The sequence below is a fragment of the Anabrus simplex genome, chromosome 13, assembly GCF_040414725.1.
Source record: "Anabrus simplex isolate iqAnaSimp1 chromosome 13, ASM4041472v1, whole genome shotgun sequence".
Classification (NCBI taxonomy): Eukaryota; Metazoa; Arthropoda; class Insecta; order Orthoptera; family Tettigoniidae; genus Anabrus; species Anabrus simplex.
In genome coordinates, this window is record NC_090277.1 from 100,732,739 (window position 1) to 100,759,936 (window position 27,198).

The 27,198-nt window shown below is 40.6% G+C and overlaps 1 protein-coding gene across 2 annotated transcripts in view; it reads right to left on the minus strand.

Moving 5' to 3' along the window:
• Nucleotides 1-27,198, minus strand: part of LOC136884672 (THAP domain-containing protein 1 B) — a 163,505-nt gene that overhangs the window by 122,141 nt on the left and 14,166 nt on the right. Inside the window, exon 2 of one of the 2 annotated variants that reach the window (XM_068230121.1) lies at nucleotides 16,312-16,798. The exons of the other annotated variant lie outside the window; for it this stretch is intronic. Within the exon in view, the coding sequence (XP_068086222.1) occupies nucleotides 16,312-16,657 (346 nt within the window). The 5' untranslated portion in view covers nucleotides 16,658-16,798. The remainder of the gene's footprint in view (nucleotides 1-16,311; nucleotides 16,799-27,198) is intronic. 2 annotated transcript variants of the gene reach the window in all.

Here is a 27,198-nt window from a genome sequence, read left to right on the forward strand (position 1 = left end):
TGGAGAGACAACGGGGAAAGCCCATACCTGTCCACATGGCATTGCTCAATCTGGAAAAGGCCTATGATCATGTCCCTCAAGAGCTCATCTGGCACAACCTATGATCCTACAATGTCCCTGAAGCATACCTCCAGTTGATCCAACTATTATATGACAATGTTTCCAGTAGGGTCAGCTACGCAGTGGGTAGATCTCCTTTTGCCATCAATGTCGGAGGACATCAAGGATCTTTTACTCCTATTGTTCATACAGTAACATGAGTACAGTAACACCTGACCTCAAATCATCCATGGACAATCCTCTATGGCAGTGACACCTACTTGGCAAATGCACAATGTGAGAACCCCGAAGGGAAAACTCGACAATGGAATGATCAGCTCAACCAATTTGGACTTCACCTGAATACCAAGAAGATGTCATATATGGAATGTGGATGCTAAACCGATGGAACTATCAGTATTAGTGAAGAAGATCTGAAGAAAGTTGAACAATTCTACATGCAGTGATGGTGACAGTTGCACGTGTAAACACTAGATGAAGTGGCGCCAAGTGACTGGGGTCTGGTGTGATCAATGTCTTAAATCGAAGATCTACAGAACTGTAGTGTGCCCAGTCACACTTTATGGGTCACAATGTAGGCCACCAACAGTGAAATACGAGCAGGTTTTGTACTTGATGGAAATGCAAATGCTCTAGTAGTGTCTTTGACTAACGCGATTTAACTATGCCATGGACAATGAGGTTCAACGAAGGATGGGAGTTGCGCTATTCAAAGTGAAACTGGGAGAAGACAGGCTTACATGGATGGAACATGTGGTATGCAGCAATAACAAATCAGTGACAGGGACAGCCTTGACCCTGGTGGATGGAGACCACGTGGTAGACCCAAGAAGTGGTGAATGGATTGTACGAGGGAGGACACAGGTATGTGGGCGTCACCCATGAGGATGCCTTGCATCAGGCCAAATGAAGACAGATGTGCTGACAAGTGGACCCCGTCTTCTTCTTCTTCTTTTCTAGCCTATTTCAATCCACTGCTGGATATAGGCCTCTTCCATGTGCTTCCATCGTCTTCGGTCTTGAGCCACTTGGAACCAGCGTGTTCCAGCCAACAGCTTTATGTCGTCGAGCCATCTCTTCAGGGGTCTTCCAATGCCTCTCTTGTGTCCCCATGGTCTCTAGTGAACAATCCTAGAGGTCCACCTGTTGTAGTCTTGTCGAGCTACGTGTCCTACCCATTGCCATTTTAGTCTTGCTACTATCTCTAGGATGTCTGTTACATTAGTTCTTCTCCTGATGTCCTCTGAACGGATCTTATCCCTAAGGCTGATCCCTAGCATCTGTCGCTCCATGGCTCGTTGTGTTCGCTGAAGCTTACGAGCACTTTCCTTCGTCAGAGTCATCGTTTCCAGACCGTAAGTTGTAACTGGCAGCACGCACGTATTATAAACCTTGGTCTTCAGGTTAATTGGAACATCCTTGTTGGTGAGGATGAACCTTAGTTTTCGGAATGCCACAGTGCAGAAATAATGCTAGGAAGAAGAAGAAATACAACACAAACAATTCAGGGTATATATTTATGAGAAATAGGGGGAGGGAATATTAGAATGTCCGGTGGCACAGAGAGGCAATGCAATACGATTCAAATCAACAACCTGAAGTTTCATAAAATTTTCTCCATTTGCTGCTTATTATTACTAAAATTTTTTAAGATCTAATAAATGGTGGCTGGGCTAATCACTCCCTCCCTCTTTCCTTCATAAAACTACAGAAATTTGAACATTTAATCCCTTGTGTCACCTATTGTACTAGATTTGCCAAGTCTACAAACTGCATGTTATAAATCTCACTCCGTATTGACAGTGATCACTTTACAAATAAAACGTATTTGTATGATCCTCCCTTTCAATACAAAACAACCATCTACATTATATACTTGTAGGTACTGATTTTCCCACTCTCAGTGCATTCTTAAGGATGCATGCTTTGACACCTATTTTTATAAAGTCCCTAAGTTTACAACGTTCCCAGATAAGTTCCCCCTTTTTTTTTTTCTAGTTGCTTTACATCGCACCGACACAGATAGGTCTTATGGTGACGATGGGACAGGGAAGGGCCAGGAGTGGGAAGGAAGCGGCCATGGCCTTACTTAAGGTACAGCCCCAGCATTTGCCTGATGTGAAAATGGGAAACCACGGAAAACCATTATCAAGGCTGCCGACAGTGGGTTCGAACCTACTATCTCCCGAATACTGGATACTGGCCGCACTTAAGCGACTGCAGCTATCGAGCTCGGTCAGATAAGTTCTAATAAATAAGATACTATAGGGGATATAGTAGTGTTAAAAAGTCTCACAGCTGTAGCTAAAAATTCAGCAAGTTTTATGTCAATTAAATGATTTTTCAGATGAGAGGAACTTTTACCTAAACATGTTTCTACTTTGTCTTTCATGATCATTGTATTTTAATTCCACTTCATCAGTATTTTTAATTTGTTTGTATAATGTAATAATTTGACTTCTACTGAGGATGGTCTTTAGATTAGGCCGAAACATGTATAGATAAGTCCCATCTAATATAGGTGGTTGTTTTGTATTTAAAAGGAGGATCATATAAATAGCATTGCGGAGACTACACACTAATTCGGGTTTCTGAAATGAACAGTGTCGAGGGTGGATCTTCACTATCGCACAGAGAATGTGTCGTGTGTCCCCCCCCTCGTAAACCGCAACATGGGAAGACCAGGTGTTTAAAAACCGACATTACATCGCCTTCGCAGAAACATACTGAGCACTCGACAGGTTACTGTGAGTCAGGTCACCACCCAGTTGAATGTTGGGAGTCAGGAACCCATTTCTACCAGGAATCTAGAGAAATGAATTTCATTTTATGGGTCCGTATTGAACTTTGATTAAACCAAGTAAAATAATAAGTGAGTTATTCCACCACAAATTAAGTAGTGTTTATTAATTAATCATTTCATGAGACTTTGCTTATATGCTCAATTCTACATCTAGTCAAGATTATGAACGATTTTAAAGTGTATCTACGCTTTGCAGTGATAAGAAGAATATCATAAGACATCTCCTCCTCCACCACAACAACACTATGCATATATGCCCATTTCCACATCTCATCAAGACTATGAATTGTATCTACGTTCTTGAATACTACAAAGAATATTTTAAGACTTCTTCTTCTTGTATACTCCTACAGCTAAGTGAACTATTTTCTTACAACAAATGTGTTTTCAGGAAATTCTATAAACAATTTTTCATACTGTCAAACTTATAGGTTTTAAGACCATCTTTAAAACAACTGTGTTTCAAATACTTCGTTCTACACATGATACGGCTGAAGATGACCTTTAAACAGGCTGAAACTAGTCCCATTAAATGTTTAATTAATACACACTATTTAATTTGTATTGAAAAGGTGGAATAACTCACTTATTATTTTATTTGGTTCTACCAGGACTATAAAGAGGCAACTGCACCGCATAGACTTCACTAGTCAACGACCAACTCCTGTCCCTTTGCTGATATATAGTCACTGAGCTCAACGACGTGCATGGGCCTGTGAATACTGGCAATGGACCATGGAACAGTGGCGACGTGTGGTATGGTCTGATGAATCCCGGTTCCAGTTGCATCGAGTTGATGGGTGCGTGAGTGTGTATGCCCCATGAAGCTATGGATCCTGCGTGTCAACAAGGTTTTGTCCAGGCGGGAGATGGCTCAGTTCTGGTCTGGGCGGCGTTCTCATGGTCGCAATTAGACCCCTTTGTCTGGGTGCAGGTAGCGCTAACAGGTGCATGTTATGTGAACATTCTTTCAGACCATCTGCATCCCTTTCTGCTCCTAGAGTACCCTGATGGAGATACCATGTTTCAGTAGTACAAAGCATCATGTCACTGCTCCATGAACTCCGCACCAACTACACAAGACCAATTGTGTGTAGCAGTGCAAGATGGGTGGGTCCAGATCTGTCCAGAATGATTCCAACACATTGCAGAGTCAATGCCTTGCAGTACTGCTACCATTTTGAGGGCTCGTGGAGGAGCCATTCGTAATTAACATCGCATTCAGTGTCATCCCATTACTTTTGGCCACTCGGTGTATATGGATAGGAGGAACAAGAAAAGGGACATAGAATAGGACAAACTTAAAGGTAGGTCAGTGTGTAAGGAGGGAGCAACGGAAAGCGGAAACAAGGATAAACACAAAATCAGAAAAGGGGAAGGACAATCTCCACATGCAGCCACGTGTCTTGCTGGGTGTGCTATTTACCAGCTGATGAGCTCAACTTAGCACACTGGGGCAAAATGCTGGCAACCAGGAATGAGTTAGCTGGAAAATTTATAATGTCCAATAACGGACCATTTATATTGGTACAGTAGAACCCCGCATAACCGAAACCCGGCTTAACCGAATTGCTCTTGCAAAATTGTATTTTAATATTTTGTTTTTACCCTCTCGTTCTTAGCCACCGATATTAGTAATTCTCTTGCTATATGTGCTGAGAGCTACAAGGCAAACCCAATTTTTATATTATGACTTATGCCAGAATGCAAGTGTAGCATAAAACGAAACAGTTTCTAACCCTCTAGTTCATTCCATGATACATTTTTTCTTGAACAAGCAGGAATTATTATTACTGCATTATTATTATTATTATTATTACTATTGTTACTCAATTCCTAAATTTCTTGTAGAGCTATGGGATTCTCTCGGTCTCAACTGGACATGACTTCACGACATCACTATCGCCGCAATACGAGGTTCAGTAACCATACTCCGCAATCATCTATATAACATTTGAAGAACCATACATCATGCCATATCCCAAATTCATTGAAAATTTATTCCTGAGCCTTGTGGTGGCTGGCACACTAGCAAACTCACCAGTAACTTAGAAGACAAAATACTGTGTAGTTGACATACTTTGTCCTCGTAGCAGCATCCTCATGGGGGAAGTTGTATTAATAATAAAAATATTTTTAAAAATTAATAATAATCATCATGAAGATTATGCAGACGATGGATTTAATGCAATGGAGGTAAGATTGATATTAAAATACACTACCACACGTTTTAATTACAGTACTGTAATAAAAATACTGTATACAGTACTCAGTTCAGTAGCAACAAAAAAACTGTTTCATTATTTCAGATTGCTTTGCGCCTTGTTGAACAAAGCAATGAATCTACACCAGCTGATGTATGGTTGACTAAACAGTATTACAAGTTGTCCATTTCATGACCGTATCGATGTTTAATCAAGAAGTAAGTATAAATAACCACCTAATCGATACTTTATTCAATTTTGCCTGAGGCATTAATAAAGTATTGATTAGGTGGTTATTTATACTTACTTCTTGACTAAACAGTGGCGCGACATAGCTGCACAACACCAAGAAAATCACTGATTTTATACAATGAGTGATATTATCTAAATATTTAATGATAATATACAGTATGCACCTTTGCTTAACAGAGTTTATGCACTTTTATTTCGACATTTAATTTCCAAAAATATTTACTATGAATCATCTGAAAAAATGTATCAACCCCTTTATTTCAGATAAACGGGATTCTACTGTATTATAAATTCACTCATTTGGGACAAATATTTCAGGTTCCCTATGGGAATCAACATCTATATCATCTGATGGCCAGGCAGGCATCAATTTTTGGTAATGAGACAAAGTCTCTCATAGTGCATTGGCACTGCCGGTGGCTCCTAGTAGCCTATGCAGTGGCCTCCATGGTATGCACTAGCCATGCGTCTTGGATGGTGTGCTATTTACCAACTGATGAACCTAACTTACCACACTGGTGCAAAATGCTGGCAACCACGAATGAGTTAGCTGGAAAATTTATAAGGTCCAATAACGGACCATTTATATTGGTATTATAAATTTACTCATTTAGGACAAATATTTCAGGTTCCCTATGGGAATTAACGTCTATATCACCTTCTTAACGGTACGAGATTTAAAGAAATGTAAAAGTAAAATTTTCTAAATTTAAAATAATCGGTGGATCTCTTATGCGACTTATTTTCTTACAAAATGATTTAATTGTGCATTAAACTTTATTAAAATGGAATAAGGCACTGCCTTTGAAATTAATTCATATACTGTACAGTATTTAATTCAAATTATGTTTCAAAAATACTATAAAAACAAATGGAAACTTCACGTTTACCAGTAAACAGAATTAAACAGGTCACTATCCCACATAAAACGAATGACAAGGTCTTCTGACTGCTCATCATTTCATACAATGAGGAAGATGGTACTCGGGAGTTTTAGACTATGGCGCTGATCGGCCAAACAATTGAAAAATATAGCTACAAAATGGTATTTTTGACACTCTCTGAGTGAATTTTGTCAGAGAGGTAAAGGTTGACAGTCTTCAAACATAAGTGCTGCAGCCCCCCACCCTAGCTCTCAGGGAAAGGAAAACATCTAATGTAGTCAGGTGTTTTTCTTTTGAGAAAATTATTTAAAAGTCAGTATTACGTAGAGGTGGTAGTACCACCCTCCACCATCAGGCAGGGGATACCGTGGGTGTTATTATACCGTGGAATACAAGTCGCTATTCATCTTCCAAAATATTAAAAATACTACATACCCCCAGGTCTTCCCCCCCACCCCCTACAAACTGTCATATGGGCACCCATGCAATTAAAATACAATTACAATTAAATAGTAGTACGGCGTGATTATACAATAAAAATCATGTATGATTTGACTACACACTAACGAACTTACAGACACTAGAAAAGACAGCCAGACTGATGAATGCATGCATTAAGTGCGTGAAACATACCTGTTGTTAATTACTGTAAGTAATTATTACTTACACCTTTCTTCATTTGGTTATGAGGATATGTCGTATTTGTAGTAAGACCACAATTGAGGGAGCGTGTTTCAAAACCCACCACGTGACATTTTCAGTCAAATTGAGTTATGCATGCCATCCAGTCATTAATATCAAACTCTACCATGTGCTGAAAAGTAATCTTGCTTAAGTCAATCGTGTGCTGTAATATAAGGCTTTGAATATTAGGGTGAGTTTCAAATCCCGCAATGTGAACAGAACTATTTCATTTTTCCGCTTGCAAAACCTGCAACGTGTATGCACCAATCATAATGCTTCGCGTCAGGTCACACCACTCTCGCTGCCTTGCTTTAAGGTGTTAGAGCAATCATAAATTTTTATTTTTTTTTGAGCTGTAGTTGTGAGTCTGAGTAAGGTGACAGCCAAGATGGAGAGGACCATTACCTTAATGCTTAAACTTGAAAAACTACTTACGTTTTTTCATTGTTAACTCTTGAGGATAGAATAAAGCATATTGTTATTAATTATGAAAGTAGTACTCGCTCTAAAAAATCCTATAACACATGTTTTTACTGTTCCCTTCAATTTGAGTTTCAAAACTGACAATGTGCAAATAAAGTACACAAAATTCTTGTCAACAATGGCTTCAGATCTTTGAATATTCTGGATACTTATACAGATGACGATTGGCAATTAATTCACTAAATTTGAACTTTGTAAGTATAATAGTATGGAAGTTACACGTTTTCCTCATTTTTCTTAAAATTTTAAGGTCACATGGCAGATATTGCAACTCACCCCCTTAATTAGAGTATGGTTTCAGTATAGGGAACCCTCACGAGGATGAACTGATTTGAGAGTTGGAAAAAAATCCAAAGGATAGCAGCACGATTTCTTCTGGGTGATTTCCAATAAAAGGATAGTGTTACAATAATTTGGGCTGGAAAGAGTAAAGAGACGAGCTGTTCGACTAAGTGGCATCTTTTGAGCTGTCAGTGGAGAGACTGAATGGAATTACATTAGTAGACGAATAAGTTTGAGTGGCGTTTTTAAAAGATCGTGCCTACCTCTTACCTGGAGCCCACAGGTTCAATTCCTGGTCACATCAGGCTCTTTTACCTGGATCTGAGAGCTGGTTTGAAGTCCACTCAGCCTATGTGAGAGGAGCTATCTGACGGTGAGATCACGGTCCCGATCTAGAAAGCCAAGAATAACGGCCGAGAGAGTTTGTTGTGCTGACCACACAACACCTCACAATCTGCAGGCTGAGCAGCAGTTGCTTGGCAGGCCATCGCCCTTCGGGGGTGTTGCTGCACGGGGTTTGGTGATTTAAAAAGTAGTTTAAATTCAAGAAGATAAATATTCGTTTCTAGGAATAATAATAATAATAATAATAATAATAATAATAATAATAATAATATTGGCTTTACGTTCCACTAACTACTTTTACGACTTTCGGAGACGCCGAGGTGCCGGAATTTAGTCCCGCAGGAGATCTTTTACGTGCCAGTAAATCTACTGATACGAGGCTGACGTTTTTGAGCACCTTCAAATACCCTCGAACTGAGCCAGGTTCAAACCTGCCAAGTTGGGAGTCGGAAGGTCAGCGCCTCAACCGCCTGAGCCACTCAGCCCGGCGGAATAATAATAATAATAATAATAATAATAATAATAATAATAATAATAATAATAATACAGTAATAATAATAATAATAATAATAATAATAATAATAATAATAATAATAATAATAATAATACATATATACATTATCATTATAGACTGATATGCCTTTCAGCGTTCAGTCTGCAAGCCTCTGTGAATTTACTAAATGTCGCCACAAACCTCGATTTGCAACTAGTGTTGTGGCTTCATTTAGTTCTATACCTCTTATCTTTAAATCGTTAGAAACCGAGTCTAACCATCGTCGTCTTGGTCTACCTCTACTTCTTTTACCCTCCATAGCAGAGTCCATTATTCTCCTAGGTAACCTATCCTCCTCCATTCGCCTCACATGACCCCACCACCGAAGCCGGTATATGCGTACAGCTTCATCCATCGAGTTCATTCCTAAATTAGCCTTTATCTCCTCATTCCAAGTACCCTCCTGCCATTGTTCCCACCTGTTTGTCCCAGCAATCATTCTTGCTACTTTCATGTCGGTTACTTCTAACTTCCTGACTCCACCCAGCTTTCGCTCCCGTAAAGCAAAGTTGGTCTGAAAACAGACCGATGTAACGATAGCTTCGTCTGGGAGCTGACTTCCTTCTTACAGAATACTGTTGATCGCAGCTGCGAGCTCACTGCATTAGCTTTACGACACCTTGATTCAATCTCACTTATTATATTACCATCCTGGGAGAACACACAACCTAAATACTTGAAATTATCGACCTGTTCTAGCTTTGTATCACCGATCTGACATTCAATTCTGTTGACTTTCTTACCTACTGACATCAATTTAGTCTTTGAGAGGCTAATTTTCATACCATACTCATTGCACCTATTTTCTAGTTCCAAGATATTAGACTGTAGGCTTTCGGCACAATCTGCCATTAAGACCAAATCGTCAGCATAGGCCAGACTGCTTACTACATTTCCACCTAACTGAATCCCTCCCTGCCATTTTATACCTTTCAGCAGATGATCCATGTAAACTATGAACAGCAAAGGTGAAAGATTACAACCTTGTCTAACCCCCGTAAGTACCCTGAACCAAGAACTCATTCTACCACCAATTCTCACTGAAGCCCAATTGTCAACATAAATGCCTTTGATTGATTTTAATAATCTGCCTTTAACTCCATAGTCCCCCAGTATGGCGAACATCTTTTCCCTCGGTATCCTGTCATATGCTTTCTCTAGATCTACGAAACATAAACACAACTGCCTATTCCTCTCGTAGCATTTTTCAATTACCTGGCGCATACTGCAAATCTGATCCTGACAGCCTCTCTGTGGTCTGAAACCACACTGGTTTTCATCCAGCTTCCTCTCAACGACTGATCGCACCCTCCCTTCCAAGATGCCAGTGAATACTTTGCCCGGTATACTAATCAATGAGATACCTCGATAGTTGTTGCAATCCTTCCTGTTCCCTTGCTTATAGATAGGTGCAATTACTGCTTTTGCCCAATCTGAAGGTACCTTACCAACACTCCATGCTAATTTTACTATGCTATGAAGCCATTTCATCCCTGCCTTCCCACTATACTTCACCATTTCAGGTCTAATTTAATCTATTCCTGCTGCCTTATGACAATGGAGTTTATTTACTATCCTTTCCACTTCCTCAAGCATAATTTCACCAACATCATTTTCCTCCTCCCCATGAGCTTGGCTGTTCACAACACCACCAGGATGATTTTCTTTTACATTGAGAAGATGTTCAAAGTATTCCCTCCACCTCTCCAGTAATTCCCTGGGATCTATTATGAGTTCACCTGAATTACTCAAAACACTGTTCATTTCCTTTTTCCCTCCCTTCCTAAGATTCTTTATTACTGTCCAGAAAGGTTTCCCTGCTGCTTGACCTAGCCTTTCCAGGTTGTTACCAAAATCTTCCCAGGACTTCTTTTTGGATTCAACAACTATTTGTTTCGCTCTGTTTCTTTCATCTACGTACAACTCCCTGTCTGCCTCGGCCCTTGTTTGGAGCCATTTCTGATAACCCTTCTTTTTACGTTTACAAGCTGCTCTCACTTCATCATTCCACCAAGATGATCGCCTTTACCCATCTTTACACACAGTTGTTCCTAGGCATTCCCTTGCTGTTTCTACTACAGCATCCCTGTATGCCATCCATTCACTTTCTATATCCTGAACCTGCTTACTGTCTACTGTTCGAAACTTCTCAGTAATCATATCCATGTACTTCTGTCTAATGTTCTCGTCCTGGAGATTTTCTACCCTTATTCATTTGCAGACAGATTTTACTTTCTCTACCCTAGGCCTAGATATACTTAGTTCACTACAGATCAGATAGTGGTCTGTATCATCGAAAAATCCGCGGAAAACTCGTACATTCCTAACAGATTTCCTGAATTCGAAGTCTGTTAAGATATAGTCTATTATGGATCTGGTACCCCTAGCCTCCCATGTGTAGCGGTGAATAGCCTTATGCTTGAAGAATGTATTCGTAACAGCTAAACCCATACTAGCACAGAAGTCCAGCAAACGCTTCCCATTCCCATTAGCTTCCATATCTTCCCCACATTTACCAATCACCCTTTCGTATCCTTCAGTTCTATTCCCAACTCTCGCATTGAAATCGCCCATTAGCACTATTCTATCCTTGCTGTTGACTCTGACCACGATGTCACTCAATGCTTCATAAAACTTGTCAACTTCATCCTCATCCGCACTCTCACATGGTGAATACACGGACACAATTCTATTCCTAATTCCTCCAAATGACAAATCTACCCACATCATTCGCTCATTTACGTGCCTAACAGAAACTATGTTGCGTGCAATGGTATTCCTGATAAAGAGCCCTACCCCAGACTCTGCCCTTCCCTTTCTAACACCCGTCAAGTACACTTTATAATCTCCTATCTCTTCCTCGTTATCTCCCCTTACCCGAATATTACTTACTCCTAGCACATCCAGATGCATCCTCTTTGCTGACTCAGCCAGTTCTACCTTCTTTCTTCCATAAGCCCCATTAATATTGATAGCTCCCCATCGAATTCCATTTCGTTCGCCAAGTTGTTTCCAAGGAGTTCCTCGCCTGTCAAATGGGAGTGGGACTCCATTACTCCCATAGGTCCGAGGCTTGCTTAAAATGTTCTGAGCTCAGTAGATTCATGAAGCAGGATGCTACCCTACTTACACATAGTCCAAGTGAGGATCTCTCCTCTAACGGGTTATGGACCACCGGTGGATTGTATAGTCCTAGTCGTGTGAGCACAAGGAGGGCCAGGACTCAGAATATGTCCGAGATGCCCACTCCCATTCCATAGCAACTGGTATCCCGACTCTCAGGACCACTTACTAGGCCACTCAGCCGTTGCCCATGGTTCACGAACTAGGACGTGACTACAGTAACCCACAAACATGAACCACATAATAATAATAATAATAATAATAATAATAATAATAATAATAATAATAATAATAATAATTTCGTTAAATGTCCAACTTCTTTGAATTTATTTAAGAAAAGACAAGGTAACCAACTAATAGGGAATCTGCTACCTGCGCGACAACCCTTAATGCAGATCAGTGGTGATTAATTGATAATGTAATAGGAGCACAGGGCCTCCGGTTTAACTTGTAATCTAAATCACTGGAGCGTGCCTTTTTATTTTAAAAAGACTGGGATTCGAACCTCTAAAAGTTGCTTGAGTGAGAAGACCGAGACGATACCAATCAGCTATCATGCCCACAAAATGAAGAAGAGTTCACTTTATTTCTCTGCCAAACGGTGGTGTGGTACTGTACATTCGGGCTCGCTTGCAGCTATATTGTTGGGAGATCAGAAGAATGCACATGCCCGATGAGGCACGGGGCGAAGGGGTTTTCACCAGCAGAGCCAGTGACGCAATGGTTACCATTAAGGCTCTATAAGATGGGTATGCTTAGCCGCCATTTTGGTTCATACAAGCGCAATGGACCATGAGATTAAACTCTAGTTTCTCCTATGAGCGCTCGTTTCGTCACATTGAATGTATTGCTTTAATCACCGCGTGCAGGGACAGAATAGGGCTATATTTGTGTGTATGTTTATTACATAATGGTGGGTTGTTCTGCACCTAATTGTAGTAATATCTCTATTGCGGGATACAGGTTGTTTAGATTTCCTTCTGATCTGCATTATGCCTCCACTGCCTCTACTACACCTTCTACTTCAACTGCTGACTTAAACTTGCATCTAGCTCCCACTGACACTACTACAGCCCCAGGGACTCTGAACTTTGGAGCGTGGGTTGGCGACCATGGGGCCCTTAGCTGAGTCCTGGCATTGCTTCCACTTACTTGTGCCAGGCTCCTCACTTTCATCTATCCTATTCGATCTCCCTTGGTCAACTCTCGTTCTTTTCCGACCCCGACGCTATTAGGTTTGCAAGGGCTAGGGAGTCATTCATTTTCACGCCCTTCGTTGCCCTTGTCTTCCTTTGGCCGATATCTTCATTTTTCGAAGTGTCGGACCCCTTCCGTTTTCTCTCTGTGATTGGTGTTATATAGAGGATGGTTGCCTAGTTGTACCTCCTCTTAAAACAATAATCACCACCACCACCTGACACTACTACACCCCTTAATTCAGTCACGTTGATCATTCAATATTCAGTTCTGCCCCCGAAAGTCCGGCAACAGGAGTTCAACATCCAAACACTACAGTTACAATATCTGTCAAAACTAACTTCATATGACAGAAATAATTTGTTTAACGTTGGTGGTAGTACAAGTGCATTTTTGTAAACCAAGATCTGTGGTGGGCCTGTATGCAGACAGGTTTTTAACCTATGATATTTCTGACTCAAGCTCTGAAACATTCATATCTTTTTTTTTAAATTGGGGTGGTCTAAAGAAACCAAATTTTGAAGTTATGAAATTGTAAATGGTGCAAATCTTGTAGCGGAGAAAATTTTGAAAGATGAATGTACCAGTACATGTTCTCCAACATGCTATCATTTAAAAGAAAAAACTGTTTAAACACTTCTTCAAAATTCGATCCTATACTGTTGTGGACTTTAAAAAAAAAGTACGGAAACGAGGTAAAATGTATGGAACTGCTTCCGAAAAGAAGAGAAAGATGTAAGCAAGGAATGGAATGTTATTGTTTTGTAAATACTGTAATAGTCCGCCTCTGTTGTGTAGTGGTTAGTGTGATTAGCTGCCTACCTTGGAAGCCCGGGTTCGATTCCCGGCTCTACCACGAAATTTGAAAAGTGGTACGAGGGCTGGAACGGGTCCACTCAGCCTCGGGAGGTCAACTGAGTAGAGGTGGGTTCGATTCTCACCTCAGCCATCCTGGAAGTGATTTTCCGTGGTTTCCCACTTCTCCTCCAGGCAAATGCCGGGATGGTACCTAACTTAAGGCCAGGGCCTCATCCTTCCCTTTTCCTTGTCTATCCCTTCCAATTTTTCCACCCCCCCCCCCCCCCCCACAAGGCCCCTGTTCAACATAGCAGGTGAGGCCACCTGGGCGAGGTACTGGTCATTCTCCCCAGTTGTATCTCCCGACCCAGAGTATGAAGCTCCAAGACACTGCCCTTGAGGTGGTAGAGGTGGGATCCCTCTCTGAGTCCGAGGGAAAACCGACCCCGGAGGTTAAACAGATAAAGGAGAAGAAGAAATACTGTAATAAAAGGATACAGTAAATTTGTAAAATATTACTTAAATATCATAATTTTTTGTAAATGTACTACCTGAGCAAGTTAACCAATGTTGCAACCCTTTGAAGTTTAATAAGGTGAGTAGTGTTGAGAAATCATACTACTTCTCCTCAAAGCAGAGGAATCTGTAAAAAAAAGTTCTGTAACTTTGCCAAAGTCAAAATATTTCAATATTCCCCACAGCTCGTGGGTCACTCCCCTTACAAGTCACTGGTAATTGACTATCAGTGACTATCAGGTTGGTAGAGAAGATTCAGCTATAGGAGTACTCTATTCCTATTTTCTTCCCGAATGTAATTTATAATAACATAACATTTGTTTTAAATGCTCGGTTGAACAAACTAAAATCCTCTGTTCATTACAACTGCATAAGCTGATGGGATTTAAGTTATAGCATTCTTTAACGGATCAAATGGGTATTTGTTACTGTAGATCTAGAGAAAAATAATAAAGTATCATATCATATCATATCATATCATATCATATCATATCATATCATATCATATCATATCATATCATATCATATCATATCATATCATATCATATCATATCACTCACCAAAACCGAGCTCGATAGCTGCAGTCACTTAAGTGTGGCCAGTATCCGGTATTCGGGAGATAGTGAGTTCGAACCCCACTGTCGGCATCCCTGAAGATGGATTTCCGTGGTTTCCCATTTTCACACCTTAATTAAGGACACGGCTGCTTCCTTCCCACTCCTAGCCCTTTCCTGTCCCATCGTCGCCATAAGACCTATCTGTGACGGTGCGAAGTAAAGCAATTTGTAAAAAGAAACACTGACCAAAAATTAAGTTTATTTTGCACATAGAATGTTTTTTAAATACTGGTAAATAAGAAAAGGGGCTAAATTTTAGAAGAAAAAAACTTACAGAATCCCAGTTACTTAGATGTGTTCGTACCGGGCGAGTTGGCCGTGCGCGTAGAGGCGCGCGGCTGTGAGCTTGCATCCGGGAGATAGTAGGTTCGAATCCCACTATCGGCAGCCCTGAAGATGGTTTTCCGTGGTTTCCCATTTTCACACCAGGCAAATGCTGGGGCTGTACCTTAATTAAGGCCACGGCCGATTCCTTCCAACTCCTAGGCCTTTCCTATCCCATCGTCGCCATAAGACCTATCTGTGTCGGTGCGACGTAAAGCCCCTAGCAAAAAAAAAAAAAAAAAAAAAAGATGTGTTCGTCTTCGTACATCACATTTCAGCGTTATATTTGTTCGAAGAATATTTTTCTTATTATTTAGACAACATTGAATATAGCGCTCAATCAATTTCACTTCTATCACAATTTATATATCTTCGACACTGACCAATTACCTCGTCAAATTTCACGATTTAAGAATGGCAGTAGCCTATATCAATACCATGGTGTCCCTCATTTCATAAGACGGTAGCGCGGTGCATAGCTTACGAACAACCTATCTACTTATCAATAATATAATTTTTTAAAACGATTTATTAGTAAGCTGTTTGTTCTATTATTTCTCCAGTGTGAGTACATGCCTGTTTTGTTTGTTTATTAAAAGGCTAATTATCAACGACCTAGCTTTAACAATCACCGTCTCGAGTAAAACTCACACAATAATATACAAAATATACTAATATTTATGTTGAGTAATCGTTTGAGTAATACTGAGAATGAGTATTTTTTCAGTATGTTATTTTAGCATTATTTTCTAGCGTCGAGAACAGTAAAGAAGAGGGATATGTAAGGCTGGGGCGGTCTACTGCCTTACCAACGTAGTGCAGGAATGAACCATAATGGCGGGCGAGCATACCTAGTCTTTAGAGAGCCCTAGTTACCATAACAACTCCGCTACTACCCAGGCGACTTTATATGATCTTCTACTGGCAGCTCTTCACTCTTGTCAGTTGTAATCCAGCAAACTGCAAAGTGTGAGTCAATGTTTTCGTGTAGCAGATAAGAGTCGATCTGTCTGGGCAGAACAGGAAGTTCGTGCTTGCACGCGCCGCTCGCGTGCCTGCTGAGTGCAGACATTCCAGTCCCTTTGCCTCAGAGACCGCAGGCCGACGCACACACATTCTCATGCATTAACATAAAGCGTACAAAGCTATCTCAGTATCGTTTATTTAGTAAATTAAATAGTCTTACCTTTCAAAGAACTTTCAAGTAATTTTGTCGCTTTCTGTGCTGATCCATAGCTGATTCCTGCTTCCTGTGCTAACTTCGAAAGAGACTTCCGAGGCGAAAGTTCTAATTGACTACGAATATCGTCAATCTTGTCTTGTGTTAGAACTTGTCGTCTTCTATCTTTTTTCCGGTCTAATACCGATCCTGTAGTTTTGAATTTGTACACTATTTTACGAACTGTACGTCTGTTAGGAGGATCAACGCCAGGATAGTGTTTTCGAAATGCTCTACGACACTGAGCAGCGGATTCGTGTTTTAAGAAGTGGCAACAAATGAAAATTCTTTGTTCTGTAGTAAATCGCACCATAGTTCTTCAGTTTCACACACACGACTGAACAGCACTGTACACGCTTCTCCACTTTCTTGTACTAGACTGACCTTGCATTCCGAGCTTATCGCTTTCTGCTAAGCTCTCTGTTCCACACCGGGCCCTTTTAAATTGATGGCACTGTGGAATGATTTTCGAACCAAAGGAGACAAATTATTACACAAAACTATGAATCATCTCAATATGTTTACTGATTCGTTTGTTTGTTTGTTCAATCTGTATGTTCGTCTGGCATGAATAGGGTAAACAGATGCAAACAGATAAAAAGAGGACACAACTATTTAAAAAGGCAGACGGTGCCAGAAAAAAATATCCCCTTAACTGTTCTTTTTAAAACAAAAGAGTACGTATTTCTTTATTTTCAAAGGAGATTCTAAATACCAATGTTCACGTCTGTAACATCTTCAGTAATTAATATATTTAAGTATCCTCATAAACAAGAATTCAACACTTTCTTCACTTCTTTTCATCCACCCCACCCCCTTAAGTGAATTTTCCGAAGAAAAAAATACGTGTTCTTTCATTTTTAAAGAAGATTCCAAATACAAATTTTCATGTCTGTAACATCTTCAGTTTTTAGGATACCAGTATCCTATTAAAAATAATTTACCCCCTTTTCAGTCCTTTTTTACCCCCCCCCCAAGTGTTTTTTCGAAAAACAAAAATATATATTAGCCTACTTTACTTTTTAAAAACAATAAAAATACAAATTTTCACGTTAAGTTTTTGAGATATACTGCAAATATGCTAATTTTAAAATTTACTCCTTTTAACACATCGCCTTAAGTGAATTTCCAGAAAAAAATTGTGTGTTTTCCTTTACTTTTACAGGATATTCTTAATACCAATTTAAACGTCTCTAATATGTTATGTTTTGGAGATATACTGTAGATATGCTCATTTAAAAAAATTACCCCCTTGAACACATCCCCTTAAGTGGATTTTCAGAAACAAATTATGCATGTTCCTTTACTTTTACAAGAGATTCCAAATACCAAATTTCACGTCTGTAACATGTTACGTTTTTGAGATATACACATTTTAAAAATTCACCCCTTTGTCACTCCTGTTCACGCCCCCCCCCCCCAAGTAGATTTTTCAGAAACAAATAATACGTGTTTCTTTATTTTTAAAGGAGATTACAAATACCAATTTTCACCTCTTTAAACTGTTAAGTTTCTGAGATATAGATACACTCATTTTAAAAATTAACCCCCTTGACGACGGAATATATGTCCGCCTCTGTGGTGTAGTAGTTAGCACGATTAGCTGCCACCCCCGGAGGTCCGGGTTCGATTCCCGGCTCTGCCGCGAAATTTGAAAAGTGGTACGAGGGCTGGAACGAGGTCCACTCAGCCTCGGGAGGTCAACTGAGTAGAGGTGGGTTCGATTCCCACCTCAGCCATCCTGGAAGTGGTTTTCCGTGGTTTCCCACTTCTTCTCCAGTGGGTTCGAACCCCACTTTCGGCAGCCCTGAAGATGATTTTCCGTGGTTTCCCATTTTCACACCAGGCACATGCTAGGGCTGTACCTAACTTAAGGCCACGGCCGCTTCCTTCCCTCTTCCTTGCCTATCCCTTCCAATCTTCCCATCCCTCCACAAGGCCCCTGTTCAGCATAGCAGGTGAGGCCGCCTGGGCGAGGTACTGGTCATTCTCCCCAGTTGTATCCCCCGACCAAGAGTCTGAAGCTCCGGGACACTGCCCTTGAGGCGGTAGAGGTGGGATCCCTCGCTGAGTCCGAGGGAAAAGCCGAACCTGGAGGGTAAACAGATGATGATGATGATGATGACGACGGAATATCCAAAAACCCTCCCGTAATGAGCACCTACATTGTAATATAAATGTATCCCCAAAATTTCATTTCTTGATGTCCGGTAGTTTTAGCTCCGCGATGATGAGTCAGTCAGTCAGTCAGTCAGGACATGTTATTTTACATATAGAGACTAGCAAATGTACCCGTGCTTCGCTATGGTATTTTACATTGTATACGGATATCGAAGTAAATTACTGTTCGATGCATGCAGTGAATAAGATTTTTTAAAACTGCATGTTTCTTAGCTTTATCCGAGAAACTGAATGGGCAGGTACCCATACGTTGTTTCCAATGTAAAGTGTGAGTTACGGAGTTGTGATGATAACGACAGGCTCACTTGCCTACTGCCATTCACAAGCTAGTTGGGAAGTTTACATTATAATGGCAGGCCCCACTGCCTACTGCGCGGTCATAATCGATTTGGGGAGTGTTCGTTACAATGGCTGGCCCCCTTTCCTATTTCCAGACAGATTACAGTTGAGAAGCTTTTAATATAATGGCAGACAACTTCCCTACTGCCAGTCAAAACTGAGTTGTGCTGTTATCATTATAATGACAGGCCCCTCTTCCAGTCACACCGAGTTGGTGAGTTTCCATTAAAATAGCATGCCACTATGCCTAATGCCAGCCTCCGTGCCTCAGGCGGCAGCGCGCCGGCCTCTCACCGCTGGGTTCCATGGTTCAAATCCCGGTCACTCCATGTGAGATTTGTGCTGGACAAAGCGGAGGCGGGACAGGATTTTCTCCGGGTACTCCGGTTTTCCCTGTCATCTTTCATTCCAGCAACACTCTCCAATATCATTTCATTTCATCTGTCAGTCATTAATCATTGCCCCAGAGGAGTGCGACAGGCTTCGGCAGCCGGCACGATTCCTATCCTTGCCGCTAGATGGGGGCTTCATTCATTCCATTCCTGACCCAGTCGAATGACTGGAAACAGGCTGTGGATTTTCACATTTGTTTATAATGGCGGGCACCCTTACCTACAGCCACAATCAGGTTCTGCAAATCAAATCGAGAAGGGAATTATTCATTACAATGGTAGGCCCTCCTTACTAATGACTGTAACACCTGAGTTGGAGAAGGACCCCATTCCTACTGCCAGTCAAAGTCGATGTGAGGAGTACTGATTGCAATAGCAGACACTCCCTTTCCTGTGGCTACAGATCGACATCCGAACGTATATGCATATTTACAATATTGCAGACCTTCATTTACAGATTAACTGCTGCTAAACGGTATGCCGTATTAACAAACGGATTCTACCGTAAGACGCAGTATTTAGAGTCTAAATGGCTGGTCCTATGATATTTTCTCGTATCTCAGCAAAGTCCGTTTGGACTTGTGCTCAAAAACCGTCCGTTTATGATATCTACCTTATTAATCCTCTTATGCACATGATGCACACGAGAAAAAAGTTTCAGAAATTGATTTCCATAAAAGATGGTAGATTTCCATTAATTTTGGATGTGCATATTTTGTGGGGGTGCAAAATTATGGTTTCGGTTTGGGATACACCCCCAGTCAATTTAGGTATTCAGAAATAATATTGGCCCTAAAACCTACGCAAGGACAGGTGTATTATAAATATCAAATTTGGTAGAAATATATCCAGTAGTTTTCAATTTACAAGTACTCAAACAAACAGACACCAAAGCTAAAAAAAGTATGCAGATGGTCATTATTACACCTGAAACGGATAACTGTACGGAAATTTTGCCAAAATAGTCAATGTACAGACATGTCGTTACGATTTTATTTATATAGATTAAGAGCATTTTCACATGATTCTACTTTGAAACGGCTCCTATTATCAGTCCATTGTGCTGAGATCAATGCAAGTACTCTTTCTATATTTGCATTGTGTTCTGGTATTGCAAAAAAGAAAAAATTGTTGCTATTTTGCTTTACGTCGCACCGACACAGATAGGTCTTATGGCGACGATGGGATGAAAAAGGCGTAGAAATGGGAAGGAAGCGGCCGTGGCCTTAATTAAGGTACAGCCCTAGCATGTGTCTGGTGTGAAAATGGGAAACCACGGAAAATCATCTTCAGGGCTGCCGAAAGTGGGGTTCGAACCCACTATCTCCTGGATGCAAGCTCACAGCTGCGCGCTCCTAACCGCAGGGCCAACTCGCCCAGTAAAAATATTTTTTACGTGTTAATAGCTCTGAATTACAATCAACTGAACGACGTGAACTGAAATACTCTGCGCCCTTTTCTGACTACAAGGTAACTTGATACATTCAGAGTAATTTTTACTCTCATTCTGGAATTATTTGAAATTGCAGAAGTGATATATATATATATTCACCTAATCAGTTTCAAAGGATTTAGACTTACTAGGGGAGGTTACGATGTCCGCATCGCCGATTTTATTCAAACTTTGTAGGTTGGTAGTACTACATCACAAAAACACACTGGCAAAGTAGTAGCGCGCAACTCTCAAACATTTTCGATAAAAGCGATTTTGAAAATATCGAAAAAAGTTACGAGAGGTTTATTTTCTTCTATTACTGTCAAAATAGATTTTGAAAAATTTTCCCCCAGTAGTTAGGCCTCTCCGTGGTGTAGGGGTAGCGTGCCTGCCTCTTACCCGGAGGCCCCGGGTTCGATTCCCGGCCAGGTCAGGGATTTTTACCTGTACCTGAGGGCTGGTTCGAGGTTCAGTCAGCCTACGTGATTAGAATTGAGGAGCTAACTGACGGTGAGATAGCGGCCACGGTCTAGAAAGCCAAGAATAACGGCCGAGGGGATTCGTCGTGCTGACTACACGACACCTCGTAATCGGGCTGAGCAGCGGTCGCTTGGTAGGCCAAGGCTCTTCAAGGGCTGTAGTGCCATGGAGTTTGGTTTTTTTAGTTAGGGCTCTCCTGCAATCTCTACAGAGTTGCCGGGGTCCAGTAAGCGATTTATACAAAGAAGGTGCTCGAAGTAAGCCGTGGCCCTTTTCAACTGTTTATTTGCTCGACCACCGCGCCACAGTCTCTCGCTTGACGGTATCTGGCATGCTAAACGTTTCATAACTTTTCTCGACATTTTCAAAATCGCTTTTCTCGGAATTTTTTGAGAGTTGCGCGCTACTGCTTTGCCAGTATGTTTTTGTGGTTTAGTACTACCGACCTACGAAATTTGAACAAAATCGGTGATTTTGACATCGTGACATCCCATTGTTGGCTTGTAAATACAGAATAAATTTTTTTACATCACAATAATTAGTGTGACTTTACAGCACCATCCATTTAAAACAGGCTTCTTTCAAATCTCCGTTATCGCTTGTCATGTTGTCAGCTGTCACACATTAACGTAGCACAGTGTTGCCAACTTACGGGTTTTACCTCTCAATGGATTTAATCGTCCCAGGGGGAAAGTTGGGGCTATACATAGAAGAGTCAGGCAGAGTTTTAGGGGGAAAATTATTTTTTGGTAAATTTCTAGTGGCTAGGGGGGTGGGGGTGGGGAGGAGACATAACTATTTATTTCATTGCAATAGCATGCTTGGTTCCGCTATTGTATTGGTTTTATCTTGAGTTTTTTTCTGCTGTTGGCCAGCCTGCCTGTCTCAGGTATTGCAGTTAATCATGCAATGTCATGATTTTTCTCTTCTAGCAGCTCTTAAGGTACAATTCTTTCACGTGCCTTGGAATTCCTTCTTCTCGTTTCTTTTACCTCTTTTTCTTCTTTTGCTAGTGGCTTTACGTCACACCGACACAGATAGGTCTTATGGCAATGATGGGATAGGAAAGACCTAGGAGATGGAAGGAAGCGGCCGTGGCCTTAATTAAGGTACAGCCCCAGCATTTGCCTGGTGTGAAAAAGGGAAACCACAAAAAACCATCTTCAGGGTTGCAGACAGTGGGATTCGAACCCACTATCCCCCGGATGCAAGCTCACAGCTGTGCGTCCTTTACCGCATGACCAACTCACCTGTTTTTTTTTTTTTTTTTTTTTTTTTTACATGTTTATTGCCTACCAGTGGATAGGTGTATTTATATAAAATCTATTGCATTTTTTTTAAATAATACGAATTACAATCTACCGATATATCAAAACATTGGAGACACGCGTTGTATAGGCCTCTCTTGCCTTCTCTCTCTGACCTTCCTTCTTCTCAGTAACCGCAGGAGCTTTTTTTTTTGGTAGATGTCAAGGAAAAACATGCACTTTGAGTCTCGTACATAGTTAATTGGTCCGCTTGTAGAGTAAACGCCATTAGTTGTCAACGTCATCAAATACAGTAGAGACAATACGCGACACTTCCGGATTTAGCCTTGTTAAAATGGGAGACAAGTCGCAAGTGGTGCTCCAAGTGGCTTGACCTGAAAATTTGCGCTAAATTCAAATATCAATGGAAATGTATATACGGAAATGAATAAATAAATTACGTCTAGAAAGAAAGTGTTACTAAGATATTAACTTCAAAGTTGCTAAAGCAATTCTGGATAAATGAATGAAGAATTATTGAACAGGTTATTATTTAGAGACTGAAATTAGACATATAATCAAGATGTGAAATGGACTGCTGTGGAAGGGCTTGATCTTTCATTTATGGATTGCTTTTTTAGCTTTAGAATTCCCGCCCGAACGTTCACGGCTAGATTTTTCTTTTTTCTCATCTAAAAGAATTGTATCATCATATTAAAACACTTGTCAACAAAAATATCGGCACATTCCTTACAAACATGATTCAATGAATTTACATTTAAGAGCTGGATAATTTTCCTTTTAACCTGAAGCCTACTAACAGAAAGAAAATCTATAAATTTAGCCTCAAAAACATTCAAACTTTCCCTATAAGCAATACTTGCTATAATGCCATTACATTAGGGTAAAGCAAATTTGCATCATCATATTGTTTCAACAAACTACGTACATTTCTTAAATCACCCATATTTTCTTCAGTGCTTGACAACACATTACGGCATTCCAAACAGGGTAACTTGGAACACAACCAGCCACACTCATATGCATATGTATTTTCCTGAATTAAATCAAACCCACAGATCACACCTACAACAATACATCCGTATTGAAGGTTAACTGCTGCACTACACAATAAAATACGCGTATTATATTTTAAGCCAGTTAAAATATGGGTCGAGTAGGGCAGATTATGAATTACTATGAAAATCTCATTGTCACTGGAAGAATATATATGCAAACATAACATAACTTACATTTTCTTGTCACGAGGGAAACGGAAGAAAGACCACGCATTCATCTCTACTTCATAGTTACTGCAGCCAAACACAGCACATACCTTTTCCCTCATGTTGAGAGGAGATATCAAGGAATGACACACGCTACTATTTAATTATGTCAACTCACTGAAAACGCATAAATAACACCAAAAACTTCACACACAAATACACGTGCTCTTATGACAGAATCAGCAGTTCTCAGGTCAATCCTCTAGAGAGAGCTGTATTAGCTGTCCCTCGATATCTCACAGAGTGTCGCGTATTGTCTCTACTGTATCTGACGTCATGTATAGGAGGAACATTGCAGTCATATAACATAACACGATGCAGTTTTCACTGTGACTGCAGTCCATGCAGTTGTAAGGCTATTTGCGTACTGTGTTAACAAAGTAAGGCGATATCTGTAATGTGTGAATAATTCTGTGGAGTGATTTATTCTTTTAGTGAATAACTGGCAGTGCTATTATTATTATTTGAGGGATTATTTTAGATGTGATCTAGGGGAATTTGAACTTAGGACCTGGCAACACTGAGTCGTAACAGTGTTCTGACGGGGTATTACTGAGAGAGCAAGTCATGCATAGATGAATCACATTTCTATATATATCGATACAATATCGATAATGCCATTGCGCAGTAGTGGCGATTAGGGGAGGCAGTTGCCCCCCCCCCCCACTTTGTAGAGAAATGATTAAATTTTTATTCCATTTTAGCCGCCTGAGACTGGGAATTATTTAAAAAAATATATAAACCCTGTTCTTTTCAGCTATTTTTTTCTTTTAAATATTAAATTATTAAGGAAAATACTTACCGGAAACATGCTTACAATGCAAACTGTCATTCGTCGCTGCTAACCGAATTCTACAGCGCCACAGCAAATGGCGGAGATCCGCGGAGTAATGTGTAGCAGGTTCTGGGAGGTCAGTAGGTACAGAGTAGGTCTCGGACCAAAAGTGGCCACGTCTGGTCCGTGACCCAACAGCTCTGCACTCTGATCGGCCAACAGAGCAGAGGAGGGGTGGCCACGGCTCTACCGCCTCTGCATTTGGGGGCCGGGACAGGGCTGGACCTCACGGTTGCCGCCAACCGTCGGCTGTCCTGAGAATGGTTTTCCATTGTTTTCCATTCTCCTGAACTAAGGCGAATGCCGGGACAGTTCCTAGTATAGGCAACGGCCGCCAACCGCCTCACCTTCTCCGAGCATCTCCTTCATCGTAACAAATCTTCCGGCCTGAGAGACGGCGTCACTGTCTAAGAGGCCCGCCTCCCCCTTCAGGGGACGAATGAAAACGTTTTAGTAGTAGTAGTATTCTGCAGCGAAGGGTAGCAGGGGTATATTTTTGCCAAGGTCACCCGTTTGTCACGCGCGTTCGTCAGTCTGGCAGTCTTACTCAATGTGTCTGTGTAGTTCTATCTGTTACCTTGTTAGAGTGTAGTCAAATACTAAATTAATTTTAAACTGTATGAACACACCGTACTTCTATTTAATTGTAATACATGCATAACTATTGTTCCTTTGGTGAAAGTTTTATTGTATAGTGAGATTATTACCACACTTACGTTGGTAAACTGTCAACCTTTATGTTTCAATCAAAATTTGCTCAGAGAGTATCAAAAAACATTTTATAGTATTTTTTTTCTTCATTTTTGATGTCTACACTCCCCACCCACTATATCCCTTGGACCCGGGTCTTTTGGTTTTCCATAAATTTTTGTGCCCCCCCCCACCAATTTTTCTTCCCAATCGCCGCTAGTGCGGCGTCGCGTAGTGAAGAATACTTGTAAACCAGATTACCCTAAAATAAGCAGGACGTTTTATTTTTTAATAATACACCCGCACCCTGGACAATGGTCATAACAGGAGGTCATGTCTGGATAAAAGAGGACGTCTGGTTACCCTAGGCATGAATGTCTTCAGCAGGCACTTTAGACTGAATATAAAGTTGGGACGGAGAACATATCTCCAAGCTGCAGCTTCTGATACCAAAACGTGGCCCGCCCTAGTGATGAGGTTGAGGGTTGTCAGTCGGTTTCTTTCCTCTGGACACAAGGGACGCGTGTCATTTAACAGGCAAGTGAGCGCTGTCAAGAGCATGGTCATCATATTTTGCGTTGATTATTTAAACAAGTTAGCATTTAATTTATTCTTAAGACAAAATATAAAAACCTGATCATGAACCACAACACAAACCAATATCACAGAATATTTTGTTTCGTGCATAACACATACGGTGGTTGCAGTTATTAGAAGAAAGAAAGAAAGAAAGAAAGAAAGAAAGAAAGAAAGAAGCAGGTCTCCCAGGATACTAAACTTAAATTCATATCAAAGTAGGCCTATAAAAATATTATTTTTAGATTATGATGATGCTTGTTGTTTAAAGGGGCCTAACATCTAGGTCATTGGCCACTAATGGAACAAAATGAGTCGAAATGTAACGACAATTTAAAAGTCCAAAATCATCCTCTGACCAGAATTCAAAATGTGATGATGAAGAATGCATGGATGAATATGATTTAAAGACAATCAGTGAATCCGACCCACAATGCCCCCCACCTTCCCAGAAACTTAAACCAATACCACTGCTGACCAAGGGACTGCTTCTAAGGCACACTCTTGAAATGATGATGCTTGATGTCTAAAGGGGTACAAAATCCAGGTCAACGGCCACTCAAAATGCTACTTATCACTAGAAAAGTAGAACCATGGTATTTGTCATATTGCGGTACTAATCAAAAGTAGCATAGACTGCGGTGTTCCACACATTATGGTACTACTCACAAGTATCTTACATTGCACAGGTTACACAACCTACATTGTTTCTCACATAATGGTGCCACTCATAGGCAACACAAACCAATGTTGTTCCTCACATAGGCGCCAACTCATAGGCACCGCAAACCAATGCTGTTCCTCACATAGATGTACTAATCAGGGGCGCCGGTATTCCCGTGGTATTTCTCACATAGTGGGTACTAATCACAGGAAACGCAGACCCACAGTGTCGCTCACATAGTGGTACTAATCACAGGTACTGGAAATCCACAGTGAAGGCACTCTCTGCTGCTACTAATCACAAACCTGTTGTGTACCTAACATAGTGGTACTACTCGCAAGTAAAGACGATCCATGTTATTCCCCGTGTGATGATTCTAATCACAAGTAGTTTCATGGTTCTAATACAATCATCCCTTGGTCGCCTCTTACGACAGGCAGGGGAAACTCAGGGTGTATTCTTCGTCTGCGTCCCCCCACCCACATTGAGTAAATATTACTTTTATGCTGCTAACATCAGTGTCTCGCTTTCAGTAAAGAAAGGAAAAAAGTATATCGCGTACTAGGGACAGGAATAATAATAATAATAATAATAATAATAATAATAATAATAATAATAATAATAATAATAATAATAATAATAATAATAATAATACGAGTTTTACGTCCCTTTTTAACTAATGCAGCTTGGACAAAAGGCCAGCACGCTATCCATTTAGCCATGGTGCCG